This window comes from Zophobas morio, unplaced genomic scaffold (assembly GCF_036711695.1).
Source record: "Zophobas morio isolate AGI-343-1 ecotype UQ-CSIRO unplaced genomic scaffold, CSIRO_AGI_Zmor_V1 ptg000005l, whole genome shotgun sequence".
NCBI lineage: Eukaryota > Metazoa > Arthropoda > Insecta > Coleoptera > Tenebrionidae > Zophobas > Zophobas morio.
The window spans coordinates 6,301,395-6,323,083 of record NW_026972110.1 but is presented as its reverse complement, the minus strand read 5'-3'; the positions used below and the strand labels follow the sequence as shown (position 1 = coordinate 6,323,083).

Below are 21,689 nucleotides of genomic sequence, written 5' to 3'. Positions count from 1 at the left end.
GGACAGATATCGCCAATTATGAAATAAGAAATTTACCTTTTCTGTTGGAAGGAAATAGAGACACCTCTCTCTCTCTCACTTTTTCACTCAAGTGTACTGTAGACACCGAAATAAAGGCACTAACTAATGAAATTTTGAGTTTCGAGTTCTTTTATACTGTGGGAGGGTAGTCCCCACCCTACCCGGTTGGGTGGAGGAATGTCCGAGAGGGTGGGTGATAAAGAAAGTGGGAGAATTTATATTTTCAAAGTACCACTACTCGTTATTTCAGAATCATTACAAATTTATTTTGTCATCATAGACTGCTATTAATCAACGAGATTAGTTATCAGTACTGGTGACTTTAACAATTTTCTTGAACACAGTTTAGTAACTGGACACCATGCACGTTTATAATAATACCAATCAGGTCTAATAAAATAGTAAACAATGAACCATTAGCTCAAATAAGTATGTGATATTACGGCAAAATTGATGTTTTATGCTGTTTAAAGTGTGAAAATTGTATGAGCTTTAAGAAAATCAGTTCCAGTTTGCTTCAATTCGCATGTTTTTGATCCAGTTTAAAAAGAGTAACACACCGATGTACAGTTTATTTTATAAAATGCATACAACTTTTAAAATGCAGTCTTACAATATTTTATGGACCAACAACACTAACAACAAATAAAATTAGGTAACAAAAAAAGATATAAATATAATTAAAGGATATTATTGTCCTGCGTTTTCTTCAGAATATATAAAATTCCATGCTGTATCGAAATCCCTCTATTGGACGAACTGAACCCAGTGATGTTTTTTATAAGCATCATCCGAGTCGAGTTCATCTAATAGCCAGATGATTATTTCTTCATTCGTCGGAGTAGATTTTGACGTCGTTTCACAAATACAGTAAGGCAACTACGGCTGTGATACGTTTTTTAATTCACACATCACACCTGTAGTTCCTTAAATGCATTGTATGAAATAGCCGTTTTCACTGGGGAAGTAGTGCCAACGACATATTTCAATGGTGAATCTAGCTTTATGACTTATAAAATTAATCATAAGTTAGATCACCAAAGAAATATAAAGTAGACGTTTTGCATGGTGCACGAAACAATACTTTATTGTTACACTTTAGTATTGACATATTTATATGTAGTTGTAAGGGCAGTTGCTCCCACTACATACTTTTACTGACATTGTCATGGTCATTATCAAAATTCCAATGTTTAATGGTGGAAAATTTTGTCTTGTTTCGATTAAAAACCCAACGATTTTTTAATATTACCACTTTTTTTGCAAACACACGAAACACTATTATTTCATCCCAAACAGTTACGGTCACTTCGATATTTTTAATTGAACGTTTAAAGATATATTCTACCTAATTTTGATATTTGTGTATGTAAAAATAAATATTTAATGTTTAATGGCGTTCGGTGATAAAGAACTATTTATACATAACAAAAGGACTACGGAAGTGATGAAAGTCGAATCATTTTCGTTACATGGGTTTATTATGGAAAATTCTTATTTTGCAAAAAACCTAACGTTAGTATTAAGGCAGAGTTAACATAACGATAATCGTAATTATAAAAGTGAGTACCACTTACTGGTATTCGGTGCTCCGTTTATCATTAGAAAACCATTAAAATTTCAAATATTTAAGATTTCTCTTTCCTTGTTTCCGAGAAAGAATTGTGGTGATTAGCTGGGGAGTAAGTAACAATGCAAGAACAATGTGTGGACCTTATGCACCGTTATCTCGGGAGGCGTTAATCCGTTCGAGGGTTTTCCCAAGTAAATTCTTTTTAAGACTCGACTTTTTCGTGTCGTTATTTTAGAAAAATACTAAATAATCTGCAACTGAAGCTTTTGATTTTTCCACAATTGTTTATACGTAGTTATGATTTTAAATCTTTTGTTTTGCTTTCATATTCCTAAACATTTCTGTTTCTCTAAGTCGTTAATTTAATTCCAAAATTTCATCTAGATATTTTGATATTTCATAGTGTTTCATTTCAAAATTAAACGTCTTATGCAATGCAACTTTTTTAAAAGTGGCCATAGGGATTCCCGTATTAAATTTTAGGCCCCATGTTAATTTTTGTTAGAGTGAAAACCTAGAGATGATTTTTGCGGTGAAAATAGCCTTAGGGTTCTACTTTAATTTCCACTACCACTTGTTGCCGTAAATTGTTAATTTGTGCCTTAAAAATAAAAATTGTTTCATTAAAAAACTTTGGTACCTCATAGGTTTTGACTTATCATTTTAACTTGTTATTGTTGACAGTATGATTTTAATTTAATCATAAAAAACCTTTATTGCAGTTTATAAAAAAGGAACAGATTGATGGAATTCAAACATAAATGAAGAAAACAAAAGATAAATTCACTGAAATTGCGTTTTTGATGTTCACAATCGAGAAAACCTGTGTTCATAAATTTGCCATAAAATTTTTTAATTGTGATCTTGCCGGATATGGGACGATGTGGGAATGCTACAGCAAAATTTTGCCCAATTTCTCTGCTGTCGATAAGCTTTAATATATCCATCACTGACCATTTCCATTTTTTCTTTAATTGTGTCTGTGGTATGTTGACGAATTTTGGTCACTAAAAACCAGTAGTCGAACGAAATGAACGACATTTGATGACCGGGTCTTCGTAGGGATCGAACGATGAACGATCCGTTCGTAGTGATGACCGAATCTGCCCATCCCTAGTTGCGCCACTCCGCCACATATTTTTCGTGAAAAGGCTCGAAATTTTGGATGTGAAGTACTCCAGCCGGAAAATCTCCTTCATCTGTAAATTCTGTTAATTTCTCTAGTGTATACAAATCAATTTTTGGTGGTGTATTTTTTTGTTGAAAATTTTTGGGGTCGCTAAAAATGAACATTTTGAGCTTTTCATCTCTGTAATTTTTTAAACGACTTTTTTGATGTTCCGAATTGCTTTGGTCCAGTAAAATATTCTTAAGTAAAAAGCTTCTTATGAAGAAGGACCGGGAGGCGGTGATTATTAAAGGCCTCGACTGTACATAGATTTGTACATAATGAACACACAGAAAGAACCTTTTACCTTAGTGACAAATTCGAAAGTTTTACCAAAATTGTAACGTTAATTTAATATTGTTATTAATTAATTTTTTTAAATACTTATGTGTAATTATATCTTTATTATACATATGTATATTATACATTTAGTGAATTCTAAATATAAATGCTAAAATTAATAAATTTACAAATATTAATAAGATTGCAGAACGTCAATATTTTGAAAATTATTATTATCACACAAGCATTAACTTTTGTTTTACCTACATAGGTACCTGTAAGAAAAAAAGTTACTTCGTATAGAGGGTGGTTCATGGGGGTTTTGCCCCATTCGATTTTTAATTTGTTTTTTCGATATTTCGACACTACTAGGGTGGGGGATGCCGTGGTTAAAATTATTGCATGTATTTCGCAGTCACCCTGTATAATACAGCTAGCCGGACGGGAATTCCGGTGACGGATTAGGACCAATTTTATGGCTAGAAAGGTTGCACTTGACCGCGACGGGAGTTTAGGTGCTCCGTGTTGTCTGGCGCAAACACCGATAAGCCTATTACAAGGGTCCCCTATATGGTATGTCCGTGGACACCCTCATCCCCAAAAATTTTAATTTTTTTTCAAACCACAATTCATTATAAATTCTAAAGATCTCCCACACTGAATTACATCGTGGCACAAACACTGATAAGCGAATTACAGGGTTACCCTATATGTATTTCTATGTGTGTGCCGCCTGCATGAAATTACGGTTCGATCTAAAATTGTTGCTGGTAAATTGTTGCTGTCTTGCCACCGGTTCTTTCAGGTAGATCACCGGACAGGAGGTAGGGGCTGTAAATTATCATTACCATATTCCTAAGAAATTTTGCGGCTTTCAATGTTTACTTTTACCATTGCCGGTCATTACGGGCTTTGGCTTGCTTATTACTAGTCTTAATCTCTAGATAACGGTCTTTTAAATTATATTCAGGTAAATTTTACGACTTGTTCATATATTCCAAATGTTCAGCAGTTAAAGAAAACCGACTTTTACTTTGTACGTATGGAAACCATATTACATAGTTCCTTTCATCTTTTAAAATGAATTGCTTACTCGCGTACGTAATTTCATGTATACTGAGCGATCTTTAAAATAGGCTTTCCCTATAGATAGGGTGTGTGTAGATGAAGGCGTCAGGACAAAAACGTTTTATTCTAAACCAACACAAAAAACTAAAAACTAGAACACCCTTCTATTTTTATCATTTTTTACAGTTATGTTTTCAGATATTGTGGTATTATTCGTGCAGTTTTTGTATGAAGTGATATCCATCTAATTAGAACAATTTTTAAGATTCAGTTACATACGTATCTTATAATATGTACATATCGTGCATCATATTAAGGTCAATTGTCGCTCGAAAAAATCCTATACCCTAAAGAATATGGTATCGTCTTCCCAGTTTAAACTGGTTTTTATGATAGGTACATTGTGTCGAAGTTGCTGAGGGGGGAATGGAGTGAGTAAATCCCTAGCCATAAATAAGAAAGTGGTGGCTTTCTTGCAGGGTCGTAAAGTACGACGAAAGATAATTGCAAACGCTGTCAATTACTGTGTGAGGGGTCTTTAGTACTTTGGACCGCAACCTGCAATAAAACCGTTACGAACCCTTCGCAACGAAGGTACGACTTCAGCCAGAACCGGACTTCGAATTTTGGAGCGTTCATATATCAATCATGGTAGAGTTCATTTTTATTGGGATTTTTCTAAGAACTATGTGTTTGCAAAGATTTAAAACGTTTTAAGAACCACACTTTCAGGTGTCCTTAAGGTGATGTTATCGGTTTAGTTTTCAGTGAATTTACAATAGATTTTGTTTCACAAATACTAAACAACTAGTTGGAATCTGATCCCAATTTTTTTTTTACAATATCTTTGATATGCTATTAGTGTCCGGAACTTATAAAATTGGAGAAAAAATGACCTGTTTTGCTCTAATAAAATCGCAAATATGCTCAAAATCACACTAATATTAGGTTCGACTGTGCCGACCATAGTTATAAAATTCACATTAAAGTAAGTCATGGACATTCTTTGAAGTGTTTACTATGATATTTCAAAAAGAAAAAAAAAAGTTCGATTGATAAAACTTCATAATTTTGGTTTAAAACTGATCATGTTTGAAGCTTTATTTTATCCGTTCCATTTGCTGTCTCTTACTGCGGTCTCTCTCGGATTGGGGTATAACACCCACCGAACGTTCTTGGACCGATGGGATAATTTATTACTTCCGACATCTTTTCGGTGACAAATTTAATCTTTGCATAAACTTACTTCAGTGTAGTTAGTGAACTCCTTGTGACCATTGAAATATATAAAGAGTAAATTTTGAAATGGGACGAAAGTCGAAGATTCCACTTTCAAAGCCACGAAAAAGTCGAAAAAACTTTTATCAGAATTATTATGTCAAAAACCTACTAAAACTACAGACAAAAAATACAGTTTAATCATCATTTGATTAGTTTTACTATTATTATGCTTTTATTTCCTAATTTCTATACATATAAATATTATTGTTTTTTAGACCCGCCGCTGTTTTTATACACTTACATAAAGTGTAAGTCAATGTTACTAATAGAAATTTTATTATTGTTACTTTATATAATAACCAATCCTATTACTTCTCAGCTTTTTGTCAAAGATCAAAGTGTATTACCTGAAAGAATTTTATTTTGTCGAATAAAAGTTTACCATAAACCTTAAATTAGGCCGATAACCATTCAGTATACACAGGTAGTTTCTATACCTCTTTGGTTTGAACTTAGCCGATACTAACCAGCTGGGAACCAGTTATAATTGAAATATGTAAACCAAATAATTGAAGTACTTAGTTTTAAGTAAAACAATTGGGTATATTTATAAATATGCATAAATAAAAACGAAACAAATTATTGGTCCCTAGTTTATTTTATAATTTGCATTACATCATGACATATAGGTACGTATACTGATGCAGAAATTGGTAATTTTCTCGTTGCATTTCAGTATAGGGACACACTCAGTAGAACCATTTGGACACTTAAAATTGATTTTGTTTTATTTGCCACAAATCTTTTTAAGTGTAGCGAAAGTGATTGTTTTGTGTCCGAAAAATAACTGCATTTATAATTATTCGGCTGAGTGCTTTTTTTGTTGTAAATCAATCAGTTTCCCAATTAGATTATAATTGCTTGGACTTATTATTTGTTATCTTAATTCTTCGAAGTTCATTTTTGTACACATTCAGATTTTTACTTTTTATTCATTTCTTGTGGTCATTTTTATAAATTCGTATATGAAAATTGAACTGTTGACGAACGAAAATCGAACAATAATACACGACAAGCGGGTGCCGAACTGTTACCAGAGATTATGGGTGTCATAAATTACACCCCAGCTTTCCTGAGTTTCAACCAGCGTACCACTACTTCTCGTCTTTATTTTTCTACACGCAAACTTCTTGTGAAGACAATAACACGGCAAAATTAAAAATTCGACAGTTTTCTTTTAGCAAACATCCCCTTAAATTTTAAGATTAAATTCCTTGAAAGCGATCCTTTTAACAATCTACCTGTTCACGTATTGAAACAAAAAGGGTTCTGCAAAGATAAGGGGGTCGGGTAATCTTGTTTGACAGTTTTATGCTGGGTGCATTTTCCGAAGCGGTCGGAAATTTTACAGCTGCAATTCCCATAATTGGACTCACTTGCAAATATCGTTCGTCGTACAATACTTTGTTATTCAACTCATATTGCCCGTCGTGGGGTAATAATGAGGTTATAATATTTATTATCTAGTCATAAAAACCACTTTGAACTGGGAGTACACTACGCTTTTTCGATGGTGCGGACCGACCAGCCACTTGTAAAGTGGAATCCATATCATTTTATGAGGTATATCCTAAATAAATAGTCTATAAGACTTGTTTTTCTTTTATGACAATATCTGAAATAACGTTTGAAAAATATTGAAAAATAAATAATGCATGATGTTATTTTGTTAATTTTCTGGTGAAGATTCGACTTTATTATAACGAATTCAGTTACAGTTCGTTCATTTTCATAAATTAATTCAAAATACGATAATTGTGCATAGGATGTACTATTTTGATGTGCTGGATTAATTTAAGTTTTTGGCATAGTCAAAATGTATTATTGTTAATTCAAATAGGAATTTAGAATGGAGTTTTTGTACCACAATTTAAAAATTTATAAATATCGGAATATCGGAGTGATCAGTCATAAATATTAAATTTATTTATTTATTGGGTCATTTACATCAAATGAGATGAAATTATAGTCAATATTTAACTTCTTAGAATGGACTATATTTATAGTAAATAAATACAGATTAAAATTTGATCCATCTGATTGGTGTGGAAACGACTACTAGAATAATTATTCTAATAAATGGTAATAAAAAGTTTTATAAACTGATTCGTTTTTTTCTTTTTAGATCGGCTTCAAAGGATTCGGAATTTTGGGCGATAGAATGAAAACCGAAGCCAAATTTATGTTCAATAGCCAACAATACACAATAAGACATGGGAGTGTGATTATCGCAGCAATAACTTCTTGTACAAATACCAGCAATCCAAGCGTAATGTTAGGCGCCGGTTTATTGGCTAAAAATGCCGTGGCTGCTGGACTAACCGTGGCGCCATATATTAAAACCAGCCTTTCACCAGGCTCCGGTGTTGTCACGTATTACTTACAAGAATCAAACGTGATAGACGCTCTCACACAACTCGGATTTGATATAGTTGGCTACGGTTGTATGACATGTATTGGCAACAGCGGAGGTATTGACGAAAATATAGTCAACGCTATCGAACAAAACGACTTGGTATGTTGTGGAGTCTTATCAGGAAATAGAAACTTCGAAGGTCGCATTCATCCCAACACAAGAGCCAACTACTTAGCGAGTCCTTTGCTGGTCATAGCCTACGCGATTGCAGGAACTGTCGATATCGACTTCGAGATCGATCCACTCGGAAAACGACCCGATGGAACTCCTGTGTTTTTGAGAGATATCTGGCCTACTCGTCAAGAAATTCATACTGTTGAGCAGAAGTTTGTCATTCCAGCTATGTTCCAACAAGTTTATTCCCGTATTCAGTTGGGTTCGTCAAGCTGGCAGGCGTTGAATGCTCCATCGGGTATCCTGTACCCATGGTCGGATGCTTCCACTTACATTAAAAAACCGCCATTTTTCGATGGAATGACAAAAGCTCTGCCTTCATCTGTTGCTATTAGTGGAGCTAGAGTGTTGCTTTTCTTAGGCGATTCAGTTACTACAGATCATATAAGTCCTGCTGGTTCGATTGGACGCAGTAGTCCTGCTGCGAGATATTTAGCACAGCGTAATTTGACTCCTAGAGAATTTAATTCATATGGTTCAAGACGTGGTAATGATGCTGTCATGGCCAGGGGAACTTTTGCTAATATCCGTTTGGTTAACAAGTTTATGAGTAAGGCTGGACCAAAAACTTTGTATTTGCCAACAAACGAGGAGGTAAGGTTCGATGTTAGTGTTAGAACCCTATATAGGTGTTTATTCATAAATAGAAGGGTAATAAACATTATTTGACACAAGTTCATACTTTTATGGTAATCCTATGGCGACTTTAAAAGTTAGGTCTGCCACGTCTATTTAGAGAACTTGAGATTTCATTAACTCTTTTTTTAATAGCAGAAACTTAATAACGATGTTTTATATTGGAGTCTTTAAAACTGACATCAATGTACTTACGTCATGTCACCTATATGTACTCTTGTTTTACAAATAACGTTTCCATTTCAAAAAATAATTTCATGATAACCACCAGAAAAAATTGGTTTAAAGAGTTTAGACAGTACTTCCCTCGCTGTCGGAAACTTGACGACTGCATGCCTATTATGTTTTTTTTTCTCATTACATTTTTGTAGTGGGAATTTAAAAAAAAATTGTGATGACGTCATCAACATTTTTGCAAGGACACGTATATCAGTTGGGATAGATGTAGTGTAATACTAAGAATAAAATTATTGTGTTCCCAAATTTTCGGGAAAATGAATTGGGTCGTTTTGAATATTGATTTCTTATAATCAATAAAATAACGAAACAATTTACTCACGTATACGGCGCCGGTGTGTAATATCTAGAGAGCGGATTTCTGTCGGGCTAGGCAAGCCTAAACTCGGTACGGCTCGCACGGGATGCGAATTCATTGCCGTTGCGGACTGCACTTCGTTTATTTGAGATTAGAATAACGTTGTTTCGTTGCACTCTGCTGTTAATTCCCGTTCTCATTTACTTAGCCGTTTGATTAATAAATCGTTAATTATATTTATGGAATCCAGCACGTCCCCCCCTATAATCGTGACGTAGCCCGACAGAAATCCGCTGTCTAGTAATATGAGGGGCAACTGAAAATCGTTTATGTATAAACATTCTTAATTTAAGATGACAAGCGTAACAGCATACGTGAGAGTCAAACAGAAAAACTGTAAACAAAACGACCATCGGTTTTATTGCTTCGACTTCCGCTTATTATATAAAACATTGCGTTTTATTTTAATTCTTGACGGTGAAATTCACAATTGGTTGATTATAAACATGTCTATTTCGCATTCGCGGAACCAAGTGACCGCATAAAACAAATGCAGGTCTGTAATGTTAAAGTCGATGTAAATAAGCGTGCTACCCTTATGTTTCAACCGAGTTTTTCCTTTAACAAATTTTGTGTCTACCAAATTGGGTTGGTTGGGGTGTAATACTAATAATAAGTGTTGCCTTTAATTTAATCAATAAAATAAATTGACTTCATTAATTTTTTTGAACCACCTCTTAAGAAAATCTAAAAAATATGAATGGAATGATAAATCACAAGTACAAACTCATCATATTTTTTGCATTTTAGATAGGATTTATTCAGCAAAATTTAAGGGTGACGTCATCAATTTTTTTAGGAGGGATGAACAAATACATTTTGAACAAAAGTTTACCATGCTTATAATAACTTTAAAATATTCCCAAGATTTCAAAGCATTCGGTTTTGTAATTCCTGATTAAATCGATAAAATAAATTCACGCCTTCATTAATTTTTTTGAGTCACCCTGCATATGCAAATCCAAAAATATGAATGGAATGATAAATCACAAGTACAGACTCATCATATTTTGTACATTTTAGATACGATTTATTCGGCAAACTTTTGAGCTGACGTCATCAGTTTTTTGTAGAAGATAACCAAATATATTTTGACTAAAAATTTATTATGCTCTTTATAACCTTACAACATCTGCAAGATTTCAAAGCATTCGGTTTTGTAGTTCCTGATTAAATCAATAAAATAAATTTACGCATTCATTAATTTTTTTGAGTCACCCTGTATATGCAAATCCAAAAAATATGAATGGAGTGATAGATCACAAGTACAGACTCATCATATTTTGTACATTTTAGATATGATTTATTCCACAAACTTTTGAGCTGACGTCATCAAGTTTTTGGAGGGGATAACCAAATATATTTTGACTAAACATTTATGATGCTCTTTAGAGCCTTAAAACATCTGCAACATTTCAAAACATTCGGGTTAGCAGATTCAAAATTAAATTGCAAAATGTTGTTTTATGATTTTGATTTTTTTTCCAAAAATCTGGACGTTTCGGGTAAAAACTGAATTCGGAGTCGTAAACTACATGTGTAGGACTATGTTATTTTATACAATTTAAGACCTATTTACTATATACAATTTTGAAGTGACGTCATCGCATTAGTGGTGGGGATGATTAGACAAATTTTGGTTAGCGTTTTACCATCTACATGATATTCCTAATATAAGTACAAAATTTCACAACAATCGGTCCAGTACTTTCGGAGATTATCTGTCTAATAAAAATCCGGGACGGCAGACGGACAGACGGACGGACAGACGGACGGACAGACGGACGGACAGACGGACGGACAGACGGACGGACAGACGGACGGACAGACAGACGGAAATGGGAGACCTATTTCTTCGTCTTCTAGGTTTCATGAAAGATCGAGAAAACGTAAAAGCAGAGAGTCGGCCGACGGACTCGATTACAATACTTCCTTTGCTTACGCTCGGGAAGTAAAAATGTAGATATTCTCAATTTCTCAGTACATGCTTGACTTCAACTGTTTATTTGTTTATACTTCGAAAGAGTTCGACTATTAGAACTTCAGATTGCAAGCATGAGTGGTTAAAAGAAAATGAGACTTGGAGGAGTGGACTGATTAATTAATTAACCACACTGGTGTTTTTTTTCTCTCTTTTTACTTCCCGAGCGTAAGCAAAGGAAGTATTGTAATCGAGTCCGTCGGCCGACTCTCTTCTTTTACGTTTTCTCGATCTTTCATGACCCCTAGAAGATGAAGAAATAGGTCTCCCATTTCCGTCTGTCTGTCCGTCCGTCTGTCCGTCCGTCTGTCCGTCCGTCTGTCCGTCCGTCTGTCCGTCCGTCTGTCCGTCCGTCTGTCCGTCTGCCGTCCCGGATTTTTATTAGACAGATAATCTCCGAAAGTACTCGCCCGATTGTTGTGAAATTTTGTACTTATATTAAGAATATCATGTAGATGGTAAAACGCTAACCAAAATTTGTCTAATCATCCCCACCACTAATGCGATGACGTCACTTCAAAATTGTACATAGTAAATGGGTTTTCAATTGTATAAAATAACATAGTCCTACACATGTAGTTTACAACTCCGAATCGACTTTTCACCCGAAACGTCCAGATTTTTGGAAAAAAAATCAAAATTATAAAACAACATTTTGAAATTTAATTTTTAATCTGCTAACCAGAATGCTTTGAAATGTTGCAGATGTTTTAAGGCTATAAAGAGCATCATAAATCTTTAGTCAAAAAATATTTGCTTATCCCCTCCAAAAACTTGATGACGTCAGCTCAAAAGTTTGTGGAATAAATCATATCTAAGATGTACAAAATATGATGAGTCTGTACTTGTGATCTATCACTCCATTCATATTTTTTGGATTTGCATATACAGGGTGAGTCAAAAAAATTAATGAATGCGTAAATTTATTTTACTGATTTACTCAGAAACTACAAAACCGAATGCTTTGAAATCTTGCAGATGTTTTAAGGTTATAAAGAGCATAATAAATGTTTAGTCAAAATATATTTGCCTATCCCCTCTAAAAAATTGATGACGTCAGCTCGAAAGTTTGCCGAATAAATCCTATCTAAACTGTAGAAATATGATGAGTCTGTACTTGTAATTTATCACTCCATTCATATTTTTTGGATTTGCATATACAGGGTGACTCAAAAAAATTAATGAATGCGTAAATATATTTTATTGATTTAGTCCGAATGCTCTGAAATCTTGCAGATGTTTTAAGGTCATAAAGAGCATGATAAATGTTTAGTCAAAATATATTTGCTTATCCCCTCCAAAAACTTGATGACGTCAGCTCGAAAGTTTGCCGAATAAATCATATCTAAAATGTACAAAATATGATCAGTCTGTACTTGTGATCTATCACTCCATTTATATTTTTTGGATTTGCATATACAGGGTGATTCAAAAAAATTAATGAAAGCGTAAATTTATTTTACTGATTTACTCAGAAACTACAAAACCGAATGCTTTGAAATCTTGCAGATGTTTTAAGGTTATAAAGAGCATAATAAATGTTTAGTCAAAATCTATTTGCTTATCCCCTCCAAAAAATTGATGACGTCAGCTCGAAAGTTTGCCGAATAAATCCTATCTAAACTGTAAAAATATGATGAGTCTGTACTTGTAATTTATCACTCCATTCATATTTTTTGGATTTGCATATACAGGGTGAGTCAAAAAAATTAATGAATGCGTAAATTTATTTTTTTGATTTAATCATGAACTGCAAAACCGAATGCTTTGAAATCTTGCAGATGTTTTAAGGTTATAAAGACCATAATAAATGTTTAGTCAAAATACATTTGCTTATCCCCTCCAAAAAATTGATGACGTCAGCTCGAAAGTTTGCCGAATAAATCCTATCTAAACTGTACAAAATATGATGAGTCTGTACTTGTGATTTATCACTCCATTGATTTTTTTTTGGATTTGCATATACAGGGTGACTCAAAAAAATTAATGAATGCGTAAATTTATTTTATTGATTTACTCAGGAACTACAAAACCGAATTCTTTGAAATCCACGGCGAAAAAAAAACATAATAGGCATGCAGTCGTCACGTTTCCGACAGTGAGGGAAGTACTGTCTAAACTCTTTAGACCAATTTTTTAGATTTTCTTAAGAGGTGGTTCAAAAAAATTAATGAAGTCAATTTATTTTATTGATTAAATTAAAGGCAACACTTATTATTAGTATTACACCCCAACCAACCCAATTTGGTAGACACAAAATTTGTTAAAGGAAAAACTCGGTTGAAACATAAGGGTAGCACGCTTATTTACATCGACTTTAACATTACAGACCTGCATTTGTTTTATGCGCTCACTTGGTTCCGCGAATGTGAAATAGACATGTTTATAATCAACCAATTGTGAATTTCACCGTCAAGAATTAAAATAAAACCCAATGTTTTATATAATAAGCGGAAGTCGAAGCTATAAAACCGATGGTCGTTTTGTTTACAGTTTCTCTGTTTGACTCTCACGTATGCTGTTACGCCTGTCATCTTAAATTAAGAATGTTTATACATACACGATTTTCAGTTGCCTCTGATACGTATACGTGAGTAAATTGTTTCGTTATTTTATTGATTATTACAAATCAATATTCAAAACTACCCAATTCATTTTCCCGAAAATTTGAGAATATAATTTTATTCTTAGTATTACACTACATCTATCCCAACTGATATACGTGTCCTTGCAAAAATGTTGATGACGTCATCGCAATTTTTTTTTAAATTCCCACTACAAAAATGTAATGAGAAAAAAAACACAATAGGCATGCAGTCGTCAAGTTTCCGACAGCGAGGGAAGTAGTGTCTAAACTCTTTAGACCAATTTTTTTTTCCTCAAAAACACTTATGAATTTGAGGAACCTTTATTTGGCAAAATTTAAGGTGGCGGGCAAATTTTGATTAACGATTTACCATGCTTCCAGTAACCTTAAAATATTTGTAAGATTTCACAGTTTTCGATTTTTGCAATTTCAAAGTTAAATTACAGGGGCGGCTGGTCAGGGGCGGCAGGGTATCAGTCATTTTAAAATACTTAGTAAGCGTTGAAATTAGAAAATAAAAAAAGAAATAAAGTTTGAATGTACCTTTAGTATAGAACATATATATATTAAAAAATATATTTTATTATATTATAGGTACAAAATAAAGCATTTGTTGCTAATTTTAAATGCTGATAAACACGCTTTGCCGGCGAGATTTCGGCACGCCGCATCCAGGAATGCTCAATGCTCCATGTTTCGACTTCGTAGCAGCTTACGGTTTCATTGTTCTCTTTGTCTACTACACTGTTTACGAGCGGAATGTATGTTGCCCCAGGTCCGGCGAGATTCTCCTTCGCCGTACCAGTGACTATGTAACTCTATACTCACTGGCCGTACCCAGCAATGCGAATTTAGTTTTTAAAACGCTTAATATTTAAGATAGCTAACAAAATTACAAAACAATAACGGCTTCGATGTTCTTCAGTGCTTACTATTTTTTTTCAATAATTTAATTGTTGATTTGATACATTTTCCTGTGTATGAATAATAAACGAAAAAAATTGGTCTAAAGAGTTTAGACAGTACTTCCCTCGCTGTCGGAAACTTGACGACTGCATGCCTATTGTGTTTTTTTTCTCATTACATTTTTGTAGTGGGAATTTAAAAAAAAATTGCGATGACGTCATCAACATTTTTGCAAGGACACGTATATCAGTTGGGATAGATGTAGTGTAATACTAAGAATAAAATTAGTATATTCTCAAATTTTCGGGAAAATGAATTGGGTCGTTTTGAATATTGATTTGTAATAATCAATAAAATAACGAAACAATTTACTCACGTAATACGTATCAGAGGCAACTGAAAAGCAAATCCAAAAATATGAATGGAATGATAAATCACAAGTACAGACTCATCATATTTTGTACATTTTAGATACGATTTATTCGGCAAACTTTTGAGCTGACGTCATCAGTTTTTTGTAGAAGATAACCAAAAATATTTTGACTAAAAATTTATTATGCTCTTTATAACCTTAAAACATCTGCAAGATTTCAAAGCATTCGGTTTTGTAGTTCCTGATTAAATCAATAAAATAAATTTACACATTCATTAATTTTTTTGAGTCACCCTGCATATGCAAATCGAAAAAATTTGAATGGAATGATAAATCACAAGAAGAGACTCACCATATTTTGTACATTTTAGATAGGATTTATTCAGCAAAATTTTGTGGTGACGTCATAAATTTTTTAGGGGGGACGACCAAATACGTTTTGATCAAAAATTTACCATGCTTATGATAATTTTAAAATATCTTCAAGATTTCGAAGCATTCGGTTTTGTAGTTCCTGAGTAAATCAGTAAAATAAATTTACGCTTTCATTTATTTTCTTGAATCACCCTGTATATGCAAATCCAAAAAATATGAATGGAGTAATAGATCACAAGTACAGACTGATCATATTTTGTACATTTTAGATATGATTTATTCGGCAAATTTTCGAGCTGACGTCATCAAGTTTTTGGAGGGGATAAGCAAATATATTTTGACTAAACATTTATTATGCTCTTTATGACCTTAAAACATCTGCAAGATGTCAGAGCATTCCGTTTTGAAGTTCCTGATTAAATCAATGAAATATATTTACGCATTCATTAATTTTTTTGAGTCACTCTGTATATGCAAATCCAAAAAATATGAATGGAGTGATAAATGACAAGTACAGGCTCATCATATTTTGTACATTTTAGATATGATTTATTCGGCAAACTTTCGAGCTGACGTCATCAAGTTTTTGGAGGGGATAAGCAAATATATTTTGACTAAACATTTATTATGCTCTTTATGACCTTAAAACATCTGCAAGATTTCAGAGCATTCGGTTTTGTAGTTCCTGATTAAATCAATAAAATATATTTACGCATTCATTAATTTTTTTGAGTCACCCTGTATATGCAAATCCAAAAAATATGAATGGAGTGATAGATCACAAGTACAGACTCATCATATTTTGTACATTTTAGATATGATTTATTCCACAAACTTTTGAGCTGACGTCATCAAGTTTTTGGAGGGGATAAGCAAATATTTTTTGACTAAAGATTTATGATGCTCTTTATAGCCTTAAAACATCTGCAACATTTCAAAGCATTCTGGTTTGCAGATTAAAAATTAAATTTCAAAATGTTGTTTTATAATTTTGATTTTTTTTCCAAAAATCTGGACGTTTCGGGTGAAAAGTCGATTCAGAGTTGTAAACTACATGTGTAGGACTATGTTATTTTATACAATTGAAAACCCATTTACTATGTACAATTTTGAAGTGACGTCATCGCATTAGTGGTGGGGATGATTAGACAAATTTTGGTTAGCGTTTTACCATCTACATGATATTCTTAATATAAGTACAAAATTTCACAACAATCGGTCGAGTACTTTCGGAGATTATCTGTCTAATAAAAATCCGGGACAACAGACGGACAGACGGACTGCTAAATTTTAAGCAAAATCAACAGGTGGTGTTTCAATAGAAATGGCAAAGACAATAACTATTTCTCTCTTGTGTTGTTGGGTTGGTGTCGAGGACACCGAGATGGTAGCTCCAACTCGAGATCCTATTCCGGGGCGTCGTGTACGCATTCTAAAATACGACAAGAAAGGAGTTAAAACTACAAAAATTAAAACTCAGTAGTATACAGAAATACGTTTATGTGCCTTCGTTATGAAATTGCTAAATTAGTTGTAAAGCGGCGTACTTTTAAATTTTGTTCAAATAATGTTTGTCATTATTGTGTTTGTTGATTCATCCTTAGTTCATCGTATTTTAATGCATTTCAGATGGACGTATTTGACTGTGCTGAACGCTACAAGTCTTCCCAGACACCCCTCATTATTATCGCCGGGAAAGACTATGGCTCCGGTTCAAGTAGAGACTGGGCGGCTAAGGGCCCATATTTGTTGGTAAGTTCTGCGAAACAGTTGATTTACAACATTACAACACAGCTTGTGAAAAATAGACAATATTAGGTTCCTGTAGGTAACCGACACCGGTCATGCGTTTTTGTTGTTGCTTACAATTTTTCAGTAGGTACAGAGACAAGAAGTTATCTCTGGTAGGTATAGGATCACTGATGTCGTGGGTTGGTACTTTGTATTTTAGGGAAAATTGGCCACCTGTACTGGTCGTAAGTTATTACTAGAGCTGTGCGGTCCAAATTTATTTACCCCCACTATCGGCCCACAGTGCCGATCGCTACAGCCTTGCCTTGCTTGCTTCTCGCTTTTCAGTTGTGGATTATTTTTGATAATTCACACAAATAGTTTTATTGTCAACGAGACGGACACCTGAACATTATTAAAATTATTATTACTCTTATTTCGTGAATATGGATTTTAAAATCATCAACTGACATCCCGTTAACATTATTTTTCGCGTAATTTTCTTTGCGATTCATAACGTCGGTTGCAAGCCTCTGGCCTGCCGGAGTGGGGGTCAATTCGCAGCGTTTAAATTTCAATCGCATGGCTCTAGTTATTGCATTTGCATTTACGCTAAATTAGTCAACCTGTTTCTAATAATTGTATTGTTGTATGAAAAGAATATTTTTAAAATCTGTTCTATCATGAAGCACACGGCTAATAAATGCCTTTTTAAATGAAAGAAATTATGTTACATTACTAAATAGAAAGAATAAGAAATCGTTCAACAAACTAAGGAAGTTGTACAGTAACAAACGACTAAATTATGTTAAAGTAATGCTCAATCAGCGAATACAAATAGAATTCTACTTAATCAAATTAAATTTTGTTTACTGGCGTTCAAAATCACATTAGCGTAAAAGAATGTTATAGATAAACGAACATTTTGAGTAATGATTTGGTAATTACTTTTTAATATTTATTTTATAACAAGACTGATAAATCTTGCAAGTTTCCAAACAATATTTATTTAGCGTTCATCTTCAATGCGCTAGGTTTTTTAACTACAACAATTCAAATTGAAATGGAGCCACCTTCTTTCTGTACAATTTGTGTCAATTACGGTTCCAGTTAAATGCTCTTTGCTTCAAATAAATTCGAATTCCAAAAATGGTGTCTTTTAAAACAGATTCAATTATAAACCAGTTAAGAAACAATTTGCCATTATTTTTGACAAAAAGTCGTCAGATACATAAATTGCAATTTTATCAACCGCTAAATGTTTATCAACTACGTACTAGTTTAGTTTTAATAACAGTTCAGTAGTTAAAGTTTGAAAGTACATATCAACAAAATGCGTCAATAATATTTTTTCTATTTGTATAATGCATATGTCCGTACAGTCAGGAATAAATTCGATAACAAACAGAAGTGCAAGTTTACAACTCATCTAATCGGGAAAATATCTAAATAATACTGCACAGAACAACATAACGAGGCTAACCGCCATGTTTTTAGATCAGATACGGCGGATTTTAATCATTCGAATACATGACCGCTAAATCAAAGAATCACTTCCAGTCTATAAAAAATTAGTCTAAAGAGTTTAGACAATACTTCCCTCGCTGTCGAAAACGTGACGACTGCATGCCTATTATGTTTTAGTATTAATTGCTTCAATTTTGTCATTATTTGGCTTTCACATCTTTGTCATTTTTTTTTTCTGTGATTGCTATGATTGCTTATTAAAAAAAAATAAATTGGACGAAATCGTCTCTGGGGTGTATAATATGTTGCCTATGCTAAAATTGTCAGGATGTGAACAGATAAAATGAACACCTGTATAGTACTTGGAAATTAATACAAATAGCCATAACACTTATCAAGCTATAGACGTGACGGTGAAATACAAACTAAACTAAAACATGGTTTCTACGATTTGCAATAACCGGATGATAATACCGACGGTCCAGACTTTTTTATTGCTCTGACTTCCGTTTATTGAATAGAACACTACATTTTACTTGGTTTTTTGGAGGCTGTAGGTAAGTTGTCTCCCAGTGACAAAAAGGGTATAGGTAAATTCTCTCCCGGTTACGCAGGTACACGGATTAGGGCTAATGGGCGGCACCGTCGAGAATGTGCAATAATATTCAAGAATGTACTTCACCAAAAAAAAAAACTGTTTTTATTGAAAAGAATTAGTACATGCAACATCCACGCCACAAATAAGTTATGCGCATGTCCAAATTATACTTTTTTGTATAACATTTACAATTAATTTGCAAGTACATAGCATATGGATTAATCTACAATCTAAGTCAACAAAAAAAAACATATGTACACTTATTTAGAAAAATATCAGTTGATACACAGGTACATATGTAAAAGTCAAAAATTTTGTTTTATTTACATCAATTTGAATTATATTTTAAAAAATAAACATTATAATTTCAAATTTTTCTAGGTTTATATTTATATGAAACAATTTTTATAAACTCCAACATTGTTATGTCATGTCTGGCTAAGTTTTCAATTTTTTCTTCTAAGAAGATGTTTCTTATCATAAATGACTTTACTTTGATTTACACTTCTTTGTCTAATATATGAGTTTACTTGAAAATTATTCAAAACTTCTATGAAAGTGCTGCTAAATTGCAACTCAATAATTTGAAAACAGGTAAATTAAGGGTAGGAGGTGTTTTTAACAACTAAACCACCCCTAATGTAGTACTGTGTGCGGGAGGCAATTTACCTGGGGTCGGGGGACAACTTACCTATGGTTTTTAGAAATTTGTACATTTGGGAGACAACTTACCTCCTCCGTTTTTGGATGCTTTAATTCACATTTGGTTAATTAAACTGGTTTATATTTAGGGGAGCATCCCCTAGCCTCCCCCTAGCTACTGCCTTATGTTATGAAATATCGAGAAACGAGTACCAAATTGCCCAATGGACTCCATTACTGTACGTCCTTAGATTATCCTCGATAAGAAAAACAACTTGAAAATGTTTATGTTTATACATCGGAAGAATGTCACGTACAAATTAGTTTGATTTGAACGAGTTCGTCCCTTCAAAACAGAGAATCAAAACAATTAATTGCATTTTTACATTTTCGGGAAAATGGGGTGAACCGTTCTTAATTTGATCAATAAAAAATGGGTGAGGTTTAATTGATCTGCAAATAAAGTGCGATTTTGTCAGCAAAATGGTTCATTGAGCAGCAAATTTGGAGCAGCAATTTATGAGTTTGTGATCAGCTAATAATATCAAACTGTGTTCACTATTAGGTTTAATTGATCTGCCAATGAGCCGATGTTGCCGGCAAAATGGCTAATTGAACAGCGAAATTGGAGCAGCAATTTATGGGTTTGTGATCGCTTGATCGGCTAATAATATTTTTTGTGTCCAGCCGAAAGAGTACATTGGCATAAAAAAATTCAATCAATGTCGAATTGTGTTCACTCTTTAACTAATTTTTACACAGCAAGCTATCTTATCATTTTAACTATTAATAAAATAATGGTACAGAAAACAGCTGGTAATACGGGATATCAAATAAATCGATCTACTAGCATTTTTGTCCAACTATAATATTTATAACAAATAACAATGTAACAAAGTACGCTAATGTAAAATTAATACTTATTTAAAAAAATTAAAGTTAATATAATAGTCCAAGACGTATAAGGTGATATGGCCATCATAAAATTATCCCATTGTGTCGAACTTAAGTTGTTTATAATTGAAAAATTTTAGAGTCGTAAATAACGTGTCCACTGCAGCTGCACCGACTGTTGTTGTTTCGTTCAGGGGCGACTTTCACTAAATATCTACTATAAATCTAAGCAAGAAAATTTTAGAAGACGATTTATTGCCAACCGGCAAGCTTAATGCGAACCACACAAAGGGGGTATTTATTTGCGGTCAACTAGTTTTATGATGATCTATACAGCCTGTTATTGAAAGGTACGTACAAAATAAAATCGGCAATTGGTCTCGAAGTATAGGTGCTAAAAGTTAAAAAAAGTTCAGGTAAAAGTGTTCTCCTTTTAGAGATAAAAATTATTAAAGTTTATGTCCAAATTCGTTGTACGCCTCTGATAAAAAGATCATCTTTCGTTTCTGTAGCAACATTTAATCTTGACAAAAGTTTTATTGTTACCGTTGCTAGGATTTACTAAAATAAATTAATTTTACCTATTTATCCTTCAGTAGCGTCCAAAAAGGTTGGATAAGGGTTAATTTTCCCGTTATAATTTTGATAACACAAAATAAGTTTTTTCGACTTCTTAGACTTCGCGAAGAACTGTCTATTTTGTTGTACGTACCTTTCAATAACACCCTGTATATTACCTTATAGCTCTTGGACTACTTTACAACTTATTGTACAATAAGAGCTCGCTTAGTCTTAGAGGGTCTGTCTCTTTTTATTTTTTCACCGATTGGTACAGTTTTAGAGCTGCAGGCGGTGGAACAAAACAACAATAGTTAATCAAAGAAAACAAAACAAATCATGGAAACAAGTTATATGGAAAGA

The 21,689-nt window shown here is 33.3% G+C and overlaps 1 protein-coding gene across 1 annotated transcript in view; it reads left to right on the top strand.

Annotated features, from left to right (window-relative positions):
- Nucleotides 1–21,689, top strand: part of LOC135122511 (cytoplasmic aconitate hydratase-like) — a 47,539-nt gene that overhangs the window by 21,458 nt on the left and 4,392 nt on the right. The window contains exons 10-11 of the mRNA XM_064046734.1: nucleotides 7,519–8,577; nucleotides 17,066–17,188. Coding sequence (XP_063902804.1) covers nucleotides 7,519–8,577; nucleotides 17,066–17,188 — 1,182 coding nt within the window. The remainder of the gene's footprint in view (nucleotides 1–7,518; nucleotides 8,578–17,065; nucleotides 17,189–21,689) is intronic.